Raw genomic sequence first — 22,935 nt, 5'->3', positions numbered from 1 at the left:
TTAAATCTGTATATTTATAAGATATTTCAGAACTTTGCATTTTTATAGTACTGAGAATATCATGTATCTGACTATTGCTGTTCTGTTAAATTTTTTAAAATTATGAAATATTTCAGAAAATACAGATCAATATAACAGCCTCTGTCTTCCTCAAAAATGTTAGTTTTGCTCTATTAGCTTAGGAGATTTTTAAAAAAGGTAATAATTGTAGATGAGGTTGAAATGCTCTTCACAAACTATTCTCTTTCCTACCTCTACAGAGGGCAACCTCTCTATTAAATTTGGTCTGTATCCTGTTCATGTGTTTCTGTCTATGCCACATGTGTATCTGTCCAGGAATTATACATATAGTATTGTTTTTTCAAACATTTTAAGTGTTAAAGTTCCATTTTAATCAAATAAAAATTTATTTTTCAGAGTATCTTAAAGTGAGGTCACATGATCCTGAGGAAGCTATTAGACATGATGTTATTGTGTCTATAGTCACAGCTGCTAAAAAGGATATTCTTCTGGTCAATGATCACTTGCTTAATTTTGTGAGAGAGAGAACATTAGACAAACGGGTAAGTAGGAATAATTATGATCATTAGTAGGTTTTCATTTTGAGTACTTGAAGTTTAATGGTATTTCATTTGAAAACACTGAGATTTAAATGTAATTAGCCCTTTTGGGGGAAGCATTTTAATATTTAAAATAATATTTATGAGGAGGTTTTACTTTTTGTTACATTAAATTTTATAGTTTTTCTTTATTAGTATCATTTGTTCTTATCCTCAGAATGGGACAACTCTAAATGGTATAGTAGTCAGATATTTAAACTATATACTAGTTTTCATAAGTGACTTTTGTAAAGGCCTCTGACACTTCTCTTTCATCTTTTCTCTTTTTCCTTTCATATGGGTATCAGTTGGTATTCCTCCAGCTGACTGTGTTACAATTTCTGTGGAATAGAAAATAAAAGATATTTTTAACTTGGCAAAGCTAAACCCAACAAAGCAGCATGCTTCTAGCCTATCTTCTATGACCCTGCACCTTCCTTCTTGAGCATCCAATAACTCCACTCATTAGTCAGTGGCTTCTGAAGAGAGGACTGTCTTGTTATGTTTGTATTCCATGTTGCCTGGAATGTATTAGGCATTCAGTTAAGTGTTTCAGTGAATATTCATTCTCTCCTCCTCCCATTGCCTTTCCTTCATGGCATGGATTTCTCAGACTTAGACTTGAGAGTAATTTGGTGAAGGATGAAGATCTTTGAGGTATTTAGGGATTAATTAGCAACGAAAGTGGGAGGTCTGTTGGTAGCTATGACTATAACTAGGTAAATACAACATTTTCACAGTTGTTTATAAGGTCAAGTGTGCTTCTCCATCATTTAATTATCTCTTTGTAATGCTGGTTGTGGATAGAGAATAGATGGACAGGAATTGGACAGTTTTCCCTCCAAATCTGTAGATACTCAGAACAACTTATTTTAATTGATGAATTTAGACTTGTGTTTATAGAATATTTCACTGGAGTATTAAACAGTGAAAAGGCCAAAAGCTATAAAGAAGGAAAAGGAGATTTGCATCATGGTAGGATAATAGTCTTCTAAGTGTTGATGTAATCTTTTTCTTACTTACACTTAGAATTTAAGCTAAGTGTTTGTGTATTATTGGAATCATAATTCACATATATTTTTGATCATGTTGTGTTCATTGTAGGGCTACTTTGTTTATTTATGTAAATATTAATTGAAAACCAAGAAAATTGAGTATATTTATGTTATTGACAGTATTAGAATATGGTATATTTTTAAATTCTCCCTAAAGCAGCAGTTTGGGGAATTAGAGTTAGAAATAGGGAATTAGAAAGTTTTTACAAACAAATGGAATTCTTATTTTATGAGTAGAGCTTTTGAAGTCTTTTATTTCAATATGTATATAGTGGATGGATGAAATAAGGACTATTCTTTATCTACTGTAATTAATTGACAAAAAAAAAAACCAAGGGAAGAATTTGCTATGAGTGACAGACTGCAAAGGAGTAGTTTTTGCAGATTCAAGAAGTTCTAAGTATTACTAACATCCTATTGATTACAGTGCCGTGTTTATGTAAAATTTAACAGTAGACTCATACCAAGATAAGTAATTTAGATGCGCTATAGCAGATATGTATTTATTTAAAAAATAGTTGAATACATTTCTCTTATACTTTGACTTGATTACCAAATATTACAAAATGAACCACTGATGTGTCTGTACATTCAGCAAAATTTGGTAACATGCTTTCCCTCACTAATTCTAAGTGACATTATGTAGATTGTGCTTGACTTTTGTTTTTAGGGGTAGGTGATGGGTGTAAGTTATCAAAGCATTAAAATTCTTTATACATGTTAATATGTGTCTGCTTGATTGACATGGTAGATATATTAAAATGATAGTTGTGTTTTTTCATATAGTCATTATAAATTGATACTCAGTAATTGAAGGTTGGAAATATATTGTGTAAGGTAAATAAAAAACTAGAAAACTAGACTTTCCTGAATTAATACAATGGAAGCATTTTTAAATTATAAAAAAATTTTGTTTTTATTTTAAGTGGAGAGTGCGCAAAGAGGCGATGATGGGACTTGCCCAAATTTATAAGAAATATGCTTTACAATCAGCAGCTGGAAAAGATGCTGCAAAACAGATTTCATGGATCAAAGACAAATTGCTACATATATATTATCAAAACAGTATTGATGATAGGTAAGTTAATCACACCACATGTAAAATATTTGGTGCTTTTGGTATTATACAACTGTTGTCAATCTGTTGTTTTAGGCAAACTATTTTCTTTATAACTTTAAACTCCTTCCTCAGTTTTTATTGTGAGTTACTGATAATGAGTGGCTGGTTTTCTTCCTACCAAAGCCATTAATGAAGTAGTAATGTCCATATAACTTTTGAGGTTGGATACAGCTTTTATGGTCATTTTTGTGTACTTTTTTTTTTTTAACAAAGTAGTATTTAAAAGTAGGAATGCATGTAATTATGATTTAAATTTTGTTTCATAGGTAATAAAGATCTACATTCATTTTTTTGAATAAAAATTTTTGAAATAAAATTCTAATAAATATGCACCCTTTGGATTTAGGCATTTTACATGAAAACAATTCCAACTCAAGGCTGAAAAATTATTTATGTATTTTAATTTTAACATTATCTGCATTTAATCTTTGTATTTTTCTGTTCCAGTGTAAGGTTAGATCTTGTATGGAACCTAACCATTAGTAGTTAATAGACCTGTTAAGTCCTGCCTACAGTTTGAATTGATTTGATAAATTTTTAGTGGGGTCCAAATGATCGTGCCTATAACAAGTGAAAATGAGAAAAAAGAACCAAAAAGAAGAACCAAAAGAACATCTTACAATTTTAAGATGTATAAGAACTAGAAACCAAGTATCTTAAGGTTGATATTATCTAAGAAATTTCTTATTTATTTATTTATAAAATTGACATTTTTAGACTTTTTGAGTGTGTGGCACCATTGCACAGAGATTTGTATTATAGCACTGCCCCCTTCCCCCTTTTTGTATTTCTCACCAGGTCTTTTTTCATGATGGTCAGTATGAAAACTCAGAAGAATCTTAAACATTTCTTTATAGTTTGAGTTTATAGATGATTAGAATTTGTCACTTGGAAGGTTCTGGTGTAGTTTTTAACCCTTTATTATTCAAACAAGGAAATCAAGTCCTTAACTTGCCCAAGGTTATGCAGAGTTAGTTACCTTAGCTGGGTGTCAGGCTGTTTACAGTGCATCCATCATGGGGTTTTTTTGTTTGTTTGTTTTTTGCACTCTTATAGAAGGAAATCTTTGATTTGGAAATCTCATGTCCACTCAGAAAGAAGCTCTTTTATAAAATGTGTTTTTTTTATGTGTTTTGGAGTTTTACATACAGTTAATACATACATTTAAAGAAATCAATTCAGTATCTTCTCTGTGTTCTTTTGTAGATTGCTTGTTGAACGGATCTTTGCTCAGTACATGGTCCCCCACAATTTGGAAACTACAGAACGGATGAAATGCTTATATTACTTATATGCCACACTGGACTTAAATGCTGTGAAGTATGTTTCCAATGTCAAATCCTGTTCTTTCCGTCTTTTACAGTATACTGGATTGTATGGAAAAGAAAGCACAACTGTGTTTTAAAATGTCAACAATTTATGTAATACAAACATTGTTTAAATGATCAGGCACAATAAAATACTTGGGTATTTTTTCAGAAGTACTGCTATTAACATGAAATTAACCAGGATTTTTGTAAGCACTTAAAAAACAGAACTGGTTGACATGGAATCTTTTAGGATTTATTTTTTTCTCTCTCCATATCTTAATAATGTTTCAAGAAATATTGATGTACTTTTTGTTTTTATTTGTGTTTTCCTTAAGGTTAGAAAGGCTAATATTATGAAAATTCTGCTTTCTTGTTTTCACCTGATACTGATTTGAATTATGGTGTAGGGCAGTAGTGTACATATTTGTGTGCTGCACAGTTTCAACATTGTGTTGTAGTTTGGCATAAGGGTAAGCACAAATATATTTTTATGACTGTTTCATTCAAAAAATGCTTTTGAAAGCCTTTGTAGGGAGTTGGCATTTAATTTCCCCCATGGGAATTATTATATGTGCTATTTATATCTTTCATAGATGTATTGAGGAAAACGTTGCAGGAGGAAATATGTGTATTTCTTGATATACACTGTACTTCAGGCACAGGAATTTGTATTACCTATGACTGCTTTTGTGCTGCAGTGGCAAAGTTGAGTAGTTTCAGCAGAGACTGTATGACCCACAAAACTTATAACGTTTACTATCTGGCCTTTTACAGAAAAAGCTTGGCAAGTCCTAGTATAAGTGGTATTTTTTTCCTGTTTTACGCGTGGTGAACTGAATCTCACAGTGGTCAATTAACTTGCACATAGTTATATAGGCAATAACAGACAAAGCCAGAATTTGAACTCACTTCTACTTGGTTCCAAAGTTCATTCTTTTTCCACTGCATATAGTAAAATAAGTTACCAGTATATTTAATTGATTGTAAAACGAATTGAAATGCATCCTTTTCTTCGTGGTGTAATTGATGACCCCTTAGAATGGATGACTGATAGATACATACAGATATAGATATATATTTCATATATATATATATTCCATTTGAAACAACCTATTTGAAATCACACGCAGTATAGACTCCTTGACTCAGCTCAGCTATCATTCAGGGGTAAAAATGAATTAAAGACACTTTCCAGCAAAAAATGAGAGTTAACCACTCATAGATCCTACTTGAAAGAATTGCTAAAGAATAAAAAAGGACGTTAAATCCAGAAGGAAGGAATAGGATAAAGTTTTCAAGTGGTGGGAGTATGGATTAAAAAGTAGCTTAGCATGTAGGCTGAAACTTAGCCAGCATACGCAACTGTAATAGTACATGAGCTCTCTTGAGAGTCCCTGGGACACCCTGCCCCATGCCTGGGTGGACCCTATCAGATAACAACATGTAAGATGGCAGGTAAAATGTTCTAAGTGTCTTTTATCATATAAGAGTGAGGATGGACATGTTGATTACTTAGACCATGAATCAAGTGTGAGTATTAAAAATTTGAGTCACCCTTAAAAAGTAAAATTTGAATGTATAGCTTCCAAACCCATAGGAGCAAAAAATTAATGAAAACTAGAAATAGAAAAAGAGAAGAAAATAATTATAAGTAGAATATAGAAAACATAAATAGCAGATACAACTAAATATTTTTATTAGATATCTTCGCTTAAATGACAAGCTCATTTGATTGAATTAAATAAAAATGGTGACATAGGAAATACACTGAAAAATAATGCCATGGAAAAGTTGAAAGTAGATTCCAACCTGTGGAGCAATTGATTCTACAGAAATAGTTGGTGAGTGAGTGAATATTTACTTGTTTTAAGTTAAATTACGTAAGATATATATAATTTTATTTTTATTTATTTTGGTTTTTTTTTGTTTTTTTGTGATTTTTTTTATTGTGTTATAAGATATATATAATATTTTTAAATGATTTTTTATTTTAACCAACTTTTGGGAATTAACTAACCCAACTATACACCTAATACTTATCAACATTTTATTACTTTAACTTTACATTTATCTGTGGTTATTTTCTCCAAAAGTCTTTACGTTTATTATTATGAAATATTTAATACATGCGAAGAAATCAAATATAAGTTTTGAGGCACAGTAATAAAATAAAAATATCTGTGAATCCGCCACCCAACTTGTGAGCTCTTCTACCTTTCATCCTCCTGCCTTCCTCCCAGAGGAAACCACTAGCCTTAATTTTGTGTTTCTCATTTCTTTTTAAGAAATTGTTTCATCATATGTATGTATATATATAATGTTATATCCTTTAATAATAAATGATATATTTTTGCTTGTTTTTGAGCTTTATGAAAATGGAATAATTGTGGATATAGTCTTCTGTGATTTTTTTTTCCCACCACTCTATTACATTCCTAAGCTTCTTGCATACTATATATATATATATATAACTTGTGGGTCATTCATTTTCACTGTGGTATTGGATTACATTATGTCATTATGTCACAATTTTATTCCATCATCTTGACATTGGAAATATGAGTCAATGGAAAGCTTGGACATTTGTGTTGTTTCCATTTTTTTAGTAATACAAATAGTACTACTGTGAACATTTTTCGATTTAGTATACATACACAAGGGTTTCTCTAAGGTATGGTTATGAATGGTTCTCACATTTGGCTGCATAATTGTCTGAAGTGTAGTAGGGCATTGGGGTTTTTAGAAAAGCGTTTCTGGAGATTCTAATGGGCAGCCAGGGTTTGGGATTGCTAGTCTACAGGTACGGGTGGATTGGCTGAGCATGCACATTTTCAGCATTATAAACTGGTGTCAAATTATTTCCCAGTAAGATTACTCTAATTTATACTCTTACCAGTGTTTTGTAAGTTTCTACATCCTCCTAAACATCAGGTGTCTTATTTTTTGTCAGTCTTTTTGTGTATCAAATTTTGTCTCATTTCCCCCCCATATTTGTGAATACTAATAATATTGATGTTTTTGTTAGTTTCTAATTTCACTATAGTCCTCACCACTCTGTATTATAATAGCTGTCCTACTTTAATCATTTGCATTACTATTCTAGCCCAGAAAGTCATTTGAATTTGTGGCCTCTAATTAGTTTTTTTTTTCCTTTTTTTATTCCTTTTTTTCCCTTTTTTTCTTTTTTAACAATATAACTTTTATTAATTTATAATCATTTACAATGTGTCAAATTCCAGTGTACAGCCCAATTTTTCAGTTATACATGAACATATATATATTCATTGTCACATTTTTTTCTCTGTGCTAGCATAAGATCTTGTGTATATTTCCCAGTGCTATACAGTATAATCTTGTTTATCTATTCTACAATTTTGAAATCCCGTCTATCCCTTCCCACCCTCCGCCCCCTTGGCAACCACAAATTTGTATTCTATGTCTATGAGTCTGTTTCTGTTTTGTATTTATGCTTTGTTTGTTTTTGGTTTTTTTTCTTTTTTAGATTCCACATATGAGTGATCTCATATGGTATTTTTCTTTCTCTTTCTGGCTTGCTTCACTTAGAATGACATTCTCCAGGAGCATCCATGTTGCTGCAAATGGCATTATGTTGTCGGTTTTTATGGCTGAGTAGTAGTCCATTGTGTAAATATACCACATCTTCTTTATCCAGTCATCTGTTGATGGACATTTAGGCTGTCTCCATGTAATTAGTTTGAAAGGGATTTAAAAATAGCTGCTTGGCAAACAGGTTCCTGGTGAGAACTTGTTTGGTAAGGGTTTTTTTTTCATTGTTGTTTTCTCAAAGAGCTGTATATTTTATTCTATGACTATGTTCTTTTGGGGAAGACAAAATACTTCCTATATTTTAGACTTTTTGATGTGTGTCAGCTTTTGGATAAGTCTCTACGTTAATTAAATATCTTGATTATCAAAAAAGAGAATAGAGGAAGGCTTGAGTACTCACTGATCATGGTGTTTATTTCCACCTCCCTCAAGTTTCCCAGAACAGCTGTTAGCGGCAAGAGTAGGTAGTAGTATCAGGTGTCCTGGTTGTGATCTTCTCTTTCATTGAGCAGGCTCTCATCTGCACAGTTCTGTACTGCTGAGTCTGATGGGTACTTTGCCAGTTGGGAGCAGAAGGGTGGAGAAAAGGTTTTCTTCAACATTGGGATAGGTTTCTGAGTGCAGCCCAGTGACAGTTGTCTTTTTCTTTGAATTGGCGTAAACCTGTGGTATGTTGGTACAAACAAGGAGAAGCCCTAGTGAGGGAACTGGTTGTCTACTTAAAATGTCAGTTAGCAAATGTAAAAATATCCAGGCTCTAACCAGATTTTTCATGTTTATTTAGTGACAGAGCTGGATTTCAGGCTAATATTAAATAAATGGGTATTTGTCTTCCTACTATAGTAATATAGTAGATTCTACTAGTATACTAGCTTCTACTAGTATAACTTTTTTTTCCCCTCAAGTACTGTTTAGAAGGGCAGAATGCAAGGACACATTGCCTTTGCTGCTTAATATAATTTAATTAAAATACTTGAGAAATGCTCACCCTAAATATGTTATACTACAAATTTTTAGTCAGTGATGGTCACTTTTTGATTTAAGCTATAACCGTAATAGTTTATAATGAGCTTTAGAATTGCTTGAGATTTCATCTTTAAATTAGTAAATAACTTTAATAGGTAGGATAATTTCTGCTTTATGTTAAGTGAAGGCAAGTTTCAAAATCCAGGCCTTTTAAGAAGTTGTAAATTGTGATAGAAGGTATAGTTAGAGAGAGAATTCACTGACTTTGAAGTTCAGAAGGAATTTCAGAGATGGCTATTCTATTTCTTTGAAAATTACTGTATTAATTACATGACTCTTAGCTGTTAGATTTTTACAGTCCTCTGGATAATGGTCATTTTTCTTTTAATGTTAATATTCTTAAAGATTGCTAGTTAAACTTTTTATGGAACTTTAGTAACTTGAAAACAGTAAGGTACAGCTATTTAAAGATGAAAATGCCCCAATACTCTTGGTTTGTCAGTACCATTTTGGAGTGACTACCTTAAAAGAATTTGTGTCCAGATTTAAACTAATTTATCTCTTTTAAAAAATGCAAAGGCATTTTTAAAATGTACTGTTGAAGAGAATTAAAATATTAAACAGTTGCCTTATGTATCAAGAGAGGAAGAGTGGTTTTGTATGCTTCTGCATTATATTAGTGTTTTTTGACAGTGCTTCATATGTGTGATAATGGAGGTTAACAGAAGTGTAGATAATTGAAAACAAAAGAAGGAGAAGTATTATCTGGTTTGGGGGAATTTCCTTTTTAAAATTAAAATGTGATTGGTTCTGATTTTCTGTAACAATATTTCAGTAGCATTAACTGCTCTCTGTTTTATGTATATTTTTCTTGAGTACCTGTATAATTTCATTTTAGATTTAAATACCTGCCAAAGAACAATAAAAATACTATAAGGACATCAAAATTTCGGGATATAAGAAGAATATTCACATATATAATTTATAAATATTACTTGTAAATGAAAGTATATAATATTACATCTGTTATTTAAAATTATATTTCTGTTTTAGAAAAAAGCATCCTCATTCTCATGGCTAACTAACTCTTTTCTGTTTGTGTCTTTGATTCCTTTTCATCCTGCCTCCTACAGGACCTTACTCCATTAAATATTGTTTAATCTCTGCAGTTAATTGCTATGCCCTTGTCTACAAACATGTTTCAGTTAATGATAGATCCTCCCTATTTTTGTACAAAAGAAAAAAAAACCCCACTATTTCTTTTGATATAGCTGTCTCCTCAAATGTTTTTATTTCTTATATTTGACTCCTCTTTTTTCTTCATACATCATCAGTTGCTTAGTCCTAGTCCTATAAATTTCACCTCATGTCTGTCATCTCTTTTTGTAATTTGAAGTTTAAAAAAATTAATATAGTTGGAATATTCTGGAAGGGTTCTTATCCTATTTTGTTATTTAAATTTATGTGTTTGTGTTTTTCAGAGCATTAAATGAAATGTGGAAATGTCAAAATCTGCTCAGACATCAAGTAAAGGATTTGCTTGACTTAATTAAGCAACCCAAAGTAAGTTAAATTTAATGAGAAGTTTTCCTTTGATAAGTTCTGTAAAACACATGTATTTTACTCTTCACCATTGCTGCTATGTGTTAAACGGGTATTTCTATGTAGAACAGTTCTGACTCTAGAACCTGTGGTCTCTGACTTAGAACCCTGAAATTTTAAAGAAACTTATTACATAGAAAAATTTAAATTTAGTGTATCTACAGAAGGTAATATCCAGCAGGAAAGAGAATGTACTTTTGTGTATTTAGAATTAAGGTTTTTTGGATAACTTTGAAATTAAATAAAGCCAAAACAGTAACTCAGCATCATTGAAAGCATATAGAATAGAGTAAAATTATACTTCATGTTGCCACATTAAAGTGCTCCCATCATCTCTGTATAGTCTTGTGGTTATAGAAAGTTTTAATATCATGTAATTATAGTTAAATATCTTGATATTTTTACTCACAGTTAATGTTACGGTAATTTTAATGTACTACTTACTGGTCTTCATAATTATAATTGATGGTTATTCATCCACTTGGTGTGGTTTGAGAATGTTATATATAGGCCTATAAAAGATATAGTTCACTTAAAAAACAACGTATTTTAAATTGCATCAGGGGAAACAATATGGTGTTTTTTTTTCTTTTTCAGTGCATAGTAGACCCCCCCACCAGCCCCTGCCCCAATATACCTCTTGTTCATAGGACGAAGATCAATAGAGTGGAATTATTTCATCTAAGGGGAGAAAATTTCTGATTTTCCTAGATGTAAATTTGGCCATTTGCCCTAAAAATCAGTGAGCTAACGCTAGCTGTTTGGTTTATAGTGACCATCTCACTTTTTTTTTAAACCTCTAAATCACAAGTAATAAGGCATTTCACACCACTTGTTTGCCAAATTGAAGCTTACAACTGAGTAGTATTTTTGTTTTATAGGCTAACAATAACCTCTTTGTTTATGGCTTATTAAACATAATTTAACCTTCTATGATTATTGAATATATTTAACCTGCTAGACTAAGTTTTTCCTTATAGTCTATGACTTAAAACTAATTTTAGTGGTTCTGTTTCAGTACTTTCTCTGCCAAGGAGGGAAATTGGAAAATCCCAGTTAAGTTAGTATGTTTCAGCCAATAAACATGTGTTTCAGTCAATGTTATAATGCAATAAATTAGGGTGTTTTAGTTAATAATAAGCTATGGATGAAGTGCCCTTGTTTGCTAGCTAGAGCTGTATTAATTTACTTCCTCTTTGTAAAGTTGCAAAAGTGTTAATTAAAAATGTAAGATGTTCTTATGCATGTATATAAAATTAATCCTGATTTCAGGCATTATTGAATTCTTAATAGTACCCAGGTAGCATGTTAAGTGTGTAGGGCATACGTTGAACAGTATGAAGTATGCATTTGTCATAAAAAATAACTTTGTTTTTGACTCTCACTGTCCTTGTAAAATTTATTTAGTGGGAGCTTCTTCCCCTTACTTGTTGATAAAACTTAGGAGGTCTTATTACTTTCCTGTACAGTTGTACGTGAGATAAAATACAGTCTTAATTCAATTAGAATGTTTAGTTCCCTTCTACTTTGAGGAATTTTTCTTTCAATTGTCTTAAAATAATTACGAAGTCATCCAAATTAAATATGGAATTCTCATTCATGTGTGGTGGGGTTGAAGAAGAGAAAGAATGGAGGAAGATAGGACTCTAAAGTGGAACTAGAAAGAAGAATTAGTCTCTTATTACTTAATATTCACTTTATACTGAGAATTATAGTAGATATTGTATATTGTAGAGTTAAATTTAGAAAAAAATACAAAGCTATGTTTAACTTTTGGGTGTTTATAATTCCATTTTATCAGAAAGACTCTTAGATACTGAATAATCAATGTATGTTTCTTTGACTTCATTATTCTTTGTAATTAAGATTGTTTTTATTCTTAACTCAGCAGTGTAGCCCTTCTACTTCATTTAACTGTATTGATTTGCTCAGTGCCTCTCAAAATGACTTTGTAATTTGCTGTGTTGTACCTTGTATGATGTTTTTCATGTGGATCAATTTCTTAAAAGCCCAGCACCACCTCTTTCCCCCCAAATTAAACAACAACAGTAGAAATCTTACGTTTCTAGACAGATCTGTTCAAATACTCTTAAGTTCTAAATATTTGGGAATTAGATTTTGTACTCTGTTATTCTTTATCTCTTACTTCCCCTCAGCAAGCTCCTCCTCAGTAGGGTTGGTTTATTAGTTTATTTGTGTTTTGATTTGTTGCTTTCATCCCAATGTTTTTCTAGCTCAATATTTTACAGAGTTGCTCATTGCTATCTTTTTTATTCTAAATAACACTAACTTGATGGAATGAACAACTGGCATTCTTAGAAACATCTTTTATACGTATGACTTTGTACAAAGTGTATTACATGCAGCACCATGTGGTGAACACATTCATTAACTGAAATAGTAGCAAATAACTAACACTCTTGGAAAAATCTTTTGTACAAATCAGTGGCATCTTAATTGCCTTCATCCAGTCTTCCACATAGGCTTCCTGACTGTGCCTTATAATCCTCAGGCGTAACAATTTTAGGAATACCTCAGTTCAATCAGAATTGTGTTAATTGTCAACTTTTTGTTTGAAATAAGGCTAAAAACGTGAGAACCGTTTCCTTTTTTTAAACTTAATTGCCCTGTTCTTTGAGTACTTAAGAAAAACAAAGTATCTCCCTGTCCGGAAAGGTTGGTGCAGCAGTCTGTTTTTTGTTTTGGAGGCCGACAAAACAAGATGAGAGAAGAGGGGACAACAGTGCAGTATGGTTTCACTTGCACCTTTCATTCAGTTTATCTGGAGTTGAAACATGGCTAAAGAAGGAGCATATAATGGTGGTCAGGGTGCAGGCCTTGGGTTAGTAGGTTGTGCTTACCTAATTTTCTGAATAATATAATGAAGATTGTTGTTAGTAAATTTTAATTTTCCATTTTTTGTGTGTGATTTACAGACAGATGCCAGTGTCAAGGCAATATTTTCAAAAGTGATGGTTATTACAAGTAAGTTATTTTAATTATTATATGTAAAATTTAAGGTTTATTTGAAACGTTTCTTTCTGATAATGTAAAGTGTTTCATGGAGTTGCATTTTAGGCTGTGATAATATAGAAAAGATTAAAGTGTTCTTGATTGATTTTTCCCCACATACTCAGCTTTTCTTTTTTTTCTGATTTTCATTTATTTTGCATATGACACAGTATTTTCTTTTGTGTATTGAAATGAGCAAGAGCTGGAGAAAGTATTTATTACATAAACTTATTTTTGAGAATTCATTCAAGTTACTGCATAAACTTGCTGTTTAGTCAGTTCTTTGGTGTCGCTTTGCTCTAATGTGAATTTATTTGAAGCTAATTTCATTCTAAGCTGAAATTTATAGTGAAGGATATACCTAGTAACTACAAAAGAGCTCCTTTGGGGAAAAAGCTAATTTGCTTTTTTACTTTTAGTAATTTCAAATAAAATGTTAATTTAATTGCCTTTAACAATGAATACTGGAAGATTGTGTAGCCCATCTCCTTTGTTCAGCGCAGGAATAGGGAAGATTAGCTGCTTTTGCAGGGCATTTGCTTTCTTCTGACCTCAGAGATCACTGCGGTTAGCATATGGATGGAAAAACAGGAACGCCTGGAGAAATCTTCTGTTGACCTTCCACTCCGTAGTAATGAAGAGATCTTAGATGGATTTCTGAGATGTTAACAAATACTGCAAGATGTGTGTGGAAGTAATGCTGAGACACTGGAGAGAAGAGTAGCCTAATTCATTGGGTTTTAGACTAGGTGATAGAAGATTTATTAGCATGAGTAGGAATTTCAGACCCAAATATCTTTTAGTCCTGGGCAGTTTAACATAAATTAGTTTTCAGTCCCTTTGGATAACTTAAAGCAAATGATTTTATGCTATTGCTTTTTTAAAATAACTATTTCCTTGGTTGTTTGGCTGTGGACATTATCCCCTAAAGGAGATAATCTCCTGTTTTCTATTTTTAACCCCCTATCCATTTTTTTTCCAGTAAGTGCAGTTATTTCCCAAATTCTGTTCTGAGGAATGCTAGTATCCTGCAGGTGTTAATAGTTTTGTTAGAAAAAAGGGTTCCATGGTCAGGGAGATTTGTAGAATCCTGAACTGAAGAGTTTTGTGGTTGTTTTTCCCTCCCTCGCTTTCTGTCTCTCTGTCTCTCTCCCCTCCTTTTATCTTCCTTCTTCTCTCCCTTTTCTTCTCCCTTCCTCCACCCCCATTTCACTTTCTTTTTGTTTTGTTTCTGAAATGATAGGCTTTATTGTAACCTTTAATATGATGCATATACATTATGGAGGGGCTGTAAAGTGACATTTTCCAAACTGTTTGCAAACAGAACAATAGAATTTTTGTATTATAAAAATATGGAAAGGTTACACAGTCAAGTAGTTAGAAGGGAAATTTTTCTTACTACAGTGATCTAGCCAAGACTTAAAATGGAATTTCAAAGTTGTATATGAATTTGAAAATGGCATTTACTGTGTTCATAATTTAAGATTCAACAAATTTCTACTACTTTTATTACAGTCCATAGTTCTATATTACAATTTCAGTTATTAGAAGTATTCTGCCTAGTTAGTTTCTCCATCACAGTTGTGAGTAACCAGAAAAAAAGATGCTAGAATGAATATTTCATTAGCTTTCGTTAAGTGTTTTGATATATGATATATTAGGAGAGTAGTGTAAAAATCATTTCTGATCCTATAAGGACTCATCCTTTCTCACACACGCAGTATTGGCAAATGCAGCAGTAACACCTGGAACATGCTGCTCAGCATGCATGTGTGTGTGAATCATCTCTGGCTGGTTTAACAATAAACAATGCAGTAAAGGAAAATAGTTTCTTAAAGGTAAAACTTATTGATATCTTGCTATGAATTACAAAACAGCAATGTATGCAGCAAGCTCAAGGGGACAGTAATAAAATTGGTATTATTCAGGTTGACATTTAATGCCGTTAGATATTATAAGAAGTGATTTAGAAATAGCCATTTCAGTCTTTCCCTGTATAGATGGTCCTTCACGGTGATCTTATTTTATGTTTCTAGGAAACATTTCTGTTTGTGAAAATTTACTATTGAAGGTGCTCCACAATTTTTATTTTATTGAATTAAACTGAATTTGTAAGTTAGGATTATTCATCAAAGTAATAAAAAGAATAAAAAATACTGACTTTTTATTATTTTGAGAAATTTCTAAAATTATATTTTTATTGAATTTTGATTTAATTTAAGGAAATTTGCCAGATCCTGGTAAGGCTCAGGATTTCATGAAGAAATTCACACAGGTGTTAGAAGATGATGAGAAAATAAGGAAACAGTTAGAAGTACTTGTCAGTCCAACATGTTCCTGCAAGCAGGCTGAAGGTTGTGTGGTAAGGAAAGAAATTTTAAAAGAGCTACTGTTTGAAGAAACTCCCAAATCTTTTTGTGTCTCCTTTGGTAAAATAATACGTATTTATTATATAAAATTTAGAAAATATCACAAAAATAACGGTACAGTTAAACTGTAATTCCTCTATCGAGACAATTGTTTGTTAATATCATGGTGTATGTCCTGCCAAAATAGGATTATATTATACATACAGCTTTGTACATTTTACCTTTTTCTATTAATTTGTCTTTTATAGTATTGTATTTAATAGCAACATAGCACACCATTGAATATATATATCATAATTTATTGAAGAGTCCTCTTGTGTTACACATTTAAATTTTTTCCCAGTTTTTGATTAATATAAAGAATACTTTAATATCTTTACAGCTAAATAACTTTACACAGTCTTGATTTCATTTCTTTAGGATAAATTCAGTATTGGCCAGTACCATTGTTGGAAATAAGCAAAACTCAAGCAAAACTTAGTTATTTTGGTAGGATCTGTAAAACTGGTTGCTGGTCGTCTGACCATTTTTCTGCTTGGGTGTATTAGCCATTTATATTTCTTTCGTAAGTGTGTGTTTTTCATGTTTGCCTGTTTTTCTGGACAGTTTGTCTTTATCTTATTGATTTGTCAGTTTGTCGTGGTATTGTATGTTAAGCTGCAGATAATTTTCTCAGTTGTAGCTTACCCTTTTCATTTTGTTTATGATGTCCTTTACATACCATAGTTTTATTATCTCACTGAGCCTCCTCATGGTTTTTACCTTTAGAGTCCTGCTTATGAGATCCCATTCTACTGCAGGTCAATGAGACTGTTTAGTAATGTCAGTATTTCTTAATCCATTGCCCATGTATCTTCCTAGAGCCTTTAAAAAAAAAAAAAGATGATTCTTGGCTCCACCCCAGATTTACCAAATGAGAATCTTCACAATGAGACCTAGCAATCTGTAGTTTTAATAAGCTCCCCTGGTACTTTTATTTGCTGAAATTTGTTTGAAATTTTGCTGAAATTTGAAATAATATTCAACATTCAATATGTTCAATATATTGAATAATCTCTCTTTTTCCTATTACTTGAAATGTTACCTTTCTCAATATGCTAAATTCTTAAATCTGTTTTCCAGACTTGTTCAATTCCTATAGATTTGTTTATTATAGCACCAATACTACATGGTTTTAATTATTATAGGTTCTTAACATTTAAATGTAATTAAATACTTAAACATACTTTTAAAATATTTTAAAAATCTGTATTACAGCGTGAAATAACTAAGAAGTTGGGCAACCCCAAACAGCCTACAAATCCTTTTCTGGAAATGATCAAGTTTCTCTTGGAGAGGATAGCGCCTGTGCATATAGATACTGAATCTATCAGGTATTTGTATATTAAAATATTGAATTTCCATTACTGTTCATTCATTCATGCCTCACTTAGTCACTCATTATTGAGTATCTACTGTATAGAGAGCACTCATCTGTATAGATTTATTTATTTACATGATGGCTATGCACTCATCTGTATATACAGCTATTCATACATATCTTTGTGTATATACACACACTCATCTGTATAAATCTGTATGTATTTAGTTTTTCCTGTTATTTATTTTAATTTTATGTACTCCTTCAATTTGGGTGAAAAGTTGTCAATCCAAGCCCAGCTTTTATCTGTTAGTAGGATACTAGGAATTCTTCTTTTTAGTTAGCTTGCATGGGTTAGCTAATAGAAACCAATTGCATTTCTACCCTCAAGAAAAGAAAACTGGGTGAACATGTTGTAAAGCAGTGTATCTAAAGCACTGTTTAAATAAACAACCTTTATTTAAAATTTGAGGTTTGATATCATCTGACTATGACATCTTGGAAAATACTTTCTTTTTATGTCTGTACTCCCTTTTGTAAAGTGTGAAAAGTGCTTTTCTTCTTTTCTTTTTCTTTTTCTTTTTCTTTTCACATTTCTTAAAATGTTTCAACTGGTTGAAAAAAGTAAAGCACTTATAAAATACATACAGCATACTGATTATGAGCGATCAGTAGTATCTTTCAGTGATATATATTAGAATCTAAAATAAATAATACTAATGGTACACTCTGTCCTCAGTGAAGCCACTTTGGGGATTTTTTATTTTTATTTTGAGGAGGGCATAAGGTGTAGTTTTTGGCCTGTGGACCCCTCCGCCCCTGAGTATGGGGACCCTACTTTGGATACCTATTCATCACTTTGGACTCTTGCATCATTTTTCACTTAAAGAAGTTCTTCAGTTTGAAAAATAAAACAAAAGAGACAACTGGGACCCTCTGTATTAGTCCAAGGAAGTATCTGAATCAGACCGAAATTCATTCATTAAATAAATAATCCCATGCCTTTTACGTTTAAAGTAATGCTGGTTAGGTATCAGCAATGCGTAGTTTCTGCTTTTCATCAACTTCCTCTAGGTAGGAAAGTTTTAATCAGGATTATATTATAATTCCATAAAGTTGGTGCAGATAGTGTTCAGAGGACTGAAAGACGATTTCTCTAAGGTGGTGGTATTTGACCTGAGAGGAAGAATGGCTAAGATTTTATTTCTACAGAAATGAGATATTCTAGATATTGAGATTAATATAAGCCAAACTAACTGGAAAGGAAAGAACAGGGATATTTAGAAAATAAATTTGGGAGTTTGAGATTTGCAGATGTTAGCCACTATATATAAAAATATATAGATTAAAAAAACAAATTTCTTCTGTATAACACAGGGAACTATATTCAGTATCTTGAAAAAGAATATGAAAACGAATAAATGTATGTATATGTATGACTGGGGCATTGTGCTGTACACCAGAAATTGACACATTGTACCTACTGTACTTCAGTTAAAAAAGAAAGAAAATGACTGCCATCTATTTAAACTACAGTATGGAGGAGTATGAAAGTGTTATGAGATGGACCTAAAAAGCCTTCAGGATCATGTTGTGGAAAGCCTTTAAGATCTAACTTTTTAGAGCTTTTAGTTTGTTTGGTGTGTTGAGAACTTGGAATGATTGGTGATGGATAGGAGGAGGGAAGTAGGAGAGAGAGACTGGTAACTATCTATGGATGGTAGTGGTAGGATGGAAAGGAAAGAACATATTTGAGGAAGATTTTAAAAGAAAAACCTTAAAAAAATGGGTCATCTTACTAGAAATGGGGAATAAAAAGGAGGAGGAGTCAGAAGTATACGGGGTCAAGTCCAGATGATGAAGAGAATGATAATACCTTGAAATGAAGGAAGGGAGCTGGTGAGAAAGGGCATGCTTCTTATTTGGACATGACAAATTTTTTTAATCAAGGCAAGTTGAATTTAATGTGAAACTGTGAGTATAGGTTAGTTCCCGGAGCAAGATTGTGTAGAAAGAAGATCAAAAGATCATGGACAGAACCTTGGAATTTTTTTTAACAATAGAAAAATTACAGAAAGATAAGAAAATCTGTTTATTGTAGTATGTTTGAAAGTTAAGATAAAGTTTCCAGAAATAATACATATTATGAACAGAGAGGACCAAAGCAGGTCTTTGACTTTAGCCAGTGGTGATATAGAAGATATGTTTAAACATAAATAATAATAACAGGTAGTAGCTGTTGGTGCTTATAATGTGCCTGGGATGATTCTAAATGTTTTATGTGTTTTAACTCATTTACTTCTTAACTTTATGAGGCAAGAAATACTATTATTTCCATTTTATGGGTAAGGGACAGTGAGTTACGCAGATGCCGAGTATGTTTCCCGCTGCTGGGAAGTAGCTGGTGGCATTGAAACTGAGAAAGTCTAGCTCCAGCACCTTCTTGGTTAACCACTACACTGTATAATGGGCCTCCAGAAAGATTCCACTCTTAGTCCCCATCAGTGGTCAGTGAGTGTCCAGTTCACCTAACACTTCCTGATAGTAGCTGTTAACCTTTTCAGTCTTTGCCATCTTGTAGATAGATGGTACTCGTTAAAAAATAAAGTTGAACATTTTTTTTCCATGTGTTTTTTGGCTAATTGCATTTTTATTTTTCTGTGAGGTGCTTGGAGGAATTGTCTTTTTCTTATTATATGAATACTTTATAAAATAAGACTATTAAGCACTTTGATTGCCTTTTAAATTTATGCTTGACCTTAATAAATAGTAAATTATAAAATCTATCATTCGTTTCCTTGATGATTTTGTTCTGCCTTTTATATCATATTTGGTGTTTTTTTTTTTAACATTTAATCTTTAATTGGTCTGGAAATCATTTCAGTGTAATGTGGAGGTAGAGATCCATCCTTTTTTAAAAGCCTGTTGCTAGTTCTATCAACTCCATTTATTGAAAAATTGATTCCTTCCCATTTGATTTAGGATATTCCCTTGTTATAGCATAAATTTTTTTAATATTTGGGCTCTACTGGATTTTTGCTTTTGTTCCTTTCTCTTTTGAGGGTTTTATGATACATTTTTATCTCATTGAGAAAGTTATTTCATCCTAGCTCCCCTAAAACTTACTGGCTGTCCCAAACATTAATTAATTTTTCCAGCTGAGTTATAGAATGCATCTTTTGAATCTTGTCCCACACCAAGTTGTGTTCCTCTGAGATACTTACAGATTTAGTGAAAAATGCTATTTGTATAATACCGTGTTTCCGTCTTACACAAATACTTGTCTTGATTTTTTTCGAATCTCTGTACTCCCTTTATATAATTTTAGAATTTATATGCAGATTCTATTCCTAATTATTTTATATTTTTTGACGACTTGTAAATAGATTCCCCTCGTCCCCTGTATTTTTTTTAGTTGGCTTTGGCTGATACAGAAAAGCACTGTTGATTTTTAGTATTTTGTTGGTGTCACCTCATTGAACTCTTAGTATTTTGTAATAGTTTTTCAATTGAAGGTCTTTGGTTTTCCAGGTTGATGCTTTTTAACAGATTTTTTTATATTTATCTCTTGTTCTTTGGTTATTTGCTCAGTTGTACCTCTTCAGAAATGCCTTTCCTGACTACTCTGGCTAACAAACCTCACTTCTTGTCTTGGCCTTCTTTCAAGTCCTAATTGTTCTTGATTATCTTTTTTATGTATTTGTTTACTTACTTTTGGCCTTTGGCCTTCTCTCACTAGACTGAGAGGTTCATGCTCTTATTCATAAAAGAAAATAATGAGTTTAATTTTGGATATATGTTATTTTTCATTCCTGCAGTACACTAAAAAATCTTGGGGCTGCTGAAATTATGGGAAGAGGATTCAGGCTGAAGATTTTTATTTGGGATAGTTTGAACTATGAGAATCAGTTAATCAGGGAAAATAGATGGAAAAGGAAAGAAAGCATCCTTCAAGATATTAACTGTTAAGGGAATGATAAATTTAAGAGGACCCTGCAAGGGAGTACAAGATACATTCGACTCTGAGCTTGACCTTAAATTTGAGTACATAGTATTTTTGTAGGAACATAGATCCATTAAACATTTTGAGGAACATTGAATAATTGAATTTTCTTGTATTTTGGTATATAATATGTCTCTAACCTGGTGTTTGTTACTTGTTTTTTTGTTAAAAAAATACCTATCAGGGTGAAGATTACTTTAGATAATTGACAGTGCATTATAAATGTTTATTTTAAAAATCACATAAGCTTGTTTTAAGAAGAAAGTTTCAAAACATTGTGTTTCCTTTTTCATCTTTTCTAATGTTCTAGTGAGGATATATTATCTGTCTGTTGCCTGGTGCTTTTACACCTTTCAGGAACAGGCTTTTCTGGCTCTTATAACAGTGCCTGACCCATGGTAATTTTGGTTAATGGCTTGAAAGTGCTTATTGTTGCTGTTTTTTCTTTGTTTCAGTATTCATGGTTCTAGTTACTGGAGCAATAATGAATTTTAGGTAGCTAGAAAACGTCTATTATCATTCACATATTTGGACATAGGCCTTCTGTGAAAAATACAGGAATAAAATATAGCATTAATAACCAGCAAATCAAATAACATTTTGACCTGATGTGAATGGACAAAGGAAAATTCTTTTTCAAAAAAGAAGCATCTCGAAATATTTATTACAGCTTTTTGTTTGGCCATAATGGTTGGGAAACAGCTTTATCAAATTTGTATATGCTTTAGATGTAGTCTATATAGAAAATATTCAGGATTATTTTTCTTAAACATTGCTGATAAAAGACACTTAAAAAATGAAAAAAAAATTTTTTTGTCACACTTCAGTGCTCTTATAAAGCAAGTGAACAAATCAATAGATGGAACAGCAGATGATGAAGATGAAGGTGTTCCAACTGATCAAGCCATCAGGGCAGGTCTTGAACTGCTTAAGGTAAATATGCTTTAGGTCAAATTAACTTCCCCATTAGACAAGTGTTAAACATATATATATATAGTTCATATTTTTTATCCTGAGGATTTGTTTCTTAAGTTTATAGAACCTAAAGTAAAATTTTCTTAATTGCTTTTAGGTAATTTTGAAATTGCATATTTATTCTAACATGTAAGCTAAATACTTTCAGGTTTAAATTGTGTACCATAGCCTAGTATTAATTATGTTAAGAATTTTTGAAGGTTCCGTTAGTGAGCAAAGAAAGTGCTAGCTCTACCACAGAAGGAGCCAAATTTTTTTAATGTCCATTTTATGTGTTATGTAGCTAAAATATACTACCACCTTTTACTGATTGCAAAAATATCAGTTAATTGTTACTAATTTAGAAAATATAAAATCATAAAGAACAAAATATTTATAAGGCATCATACATAAACATTTCTTTTGTTTGCTTTTAATCTTTATAAAAATGTACATATTTATATAGTTGAGATTAGACTGAATGTACCATTTTGTATCTTGACTATTTTCCTATAATAAATTATAAGCATTTTTCTCAGTGTTTTTTTTTAAGACAGTATTTTTCAGTGTCAGAAAACAGACCTGATTTTTGGCTGTCATTTACTAGATGTGTGCTTTGGGGCAAGTTGATTGCCTCTGCTAACTCATCTGTAATGCAGATAATAATAGTACTTATTGCACAAGGACTAAATTAAATCATGAACTTAATGTCTTAGCGCAATGTCTGGCTCATAGTAAAAATAATAATAATCATTTTTTGGAATAGTGATTAGTTCAATTTTGGGGTATCATATTGTTCCTATTTTCCTCTTGTTGGATATTTAGATTTTTCTAATTTTATTCTTATAATCACTGCTAAAAATAAATATATCTACGATCAATTGTCTTTTTTTTTTTTTTTTTTTTTTTGTAATACTAGAAGGGCATTATTGGGTCAAAGAGAATGACCATTTCATAGTTCTTGGAGAGATAATATTTGTCAAATTCCTTTACCGAGAAATCGTATTCTGTATAATTC

At 31.7% G+C, this 22,935-nt stretch overlaps 1 protein-coding gene across 7 annotated transcripts in view; it reads left to right on the top strand.

Annotated features, from left to right (window-relative positions):
- PDS5B (PDS5 cohesin associated factor B) overlaps positions 1-22,935 on the top strand; it is a 177,732-nt gene that overhangs the window by 81,485 nt on the left and 73,312 nt on the right. For all 7 annotated transcript variants that reach the window (XR_010383646.1, XR_010383648.1, XR_010383650.1 and 4 more), the window contains 8 exons: positions 418-563; positions 2,581-2,732; positions 3,981-4,094; positions 10,099-10,180; positions 13,156-13,204; positions 15,454-15,593; positions 16,858-16,973; positions 21,791-21,896. Coding sequence is in view for 1 of the 7 variants with exons in the window: in XM_031465857.2 (XP_031321717.1) it covers positions 418-563; positions 2,581-2,732; positions 3,981-4,094; positions 10,099-10,180; positions 13,156-13,204; positions 15,454-15,593; positions 16,858-16,973; positions 21,791-21,896 (905 nt within the window). In the remaining 6 variants the exon portion in view is untranslated. The remainder of the gene's footprint in view (positions 1-417; positions 564-2,580; positions 2,733-3,980; positions 4,095-10,098; positions 10,181-13,155; positions 13,205-15,453; positions 15,594-16,857; positions 16,974-21,790; positions 21,897-22,935) is intronic.

The sequence above is a fragment of the Camelus dromedarius genome, chromosome 13, assembly GCF_036321535.1.
Source record: "Camelus dromedarius isolate mCamDro1 chromosome 13, mCamDro1.pat, whole genome shotgun sequence".
Lineage (NCBI taxonomy): Eukaryota > Metazoa > Chordata > Mammalia > Artiodactyla > Camelidae > Camelus > Camelus dromedarius.
Note: the sequence above shows the minus strand (reverse complement) of the source record. Positions and strands in the feature narration are given on the sequence as shown.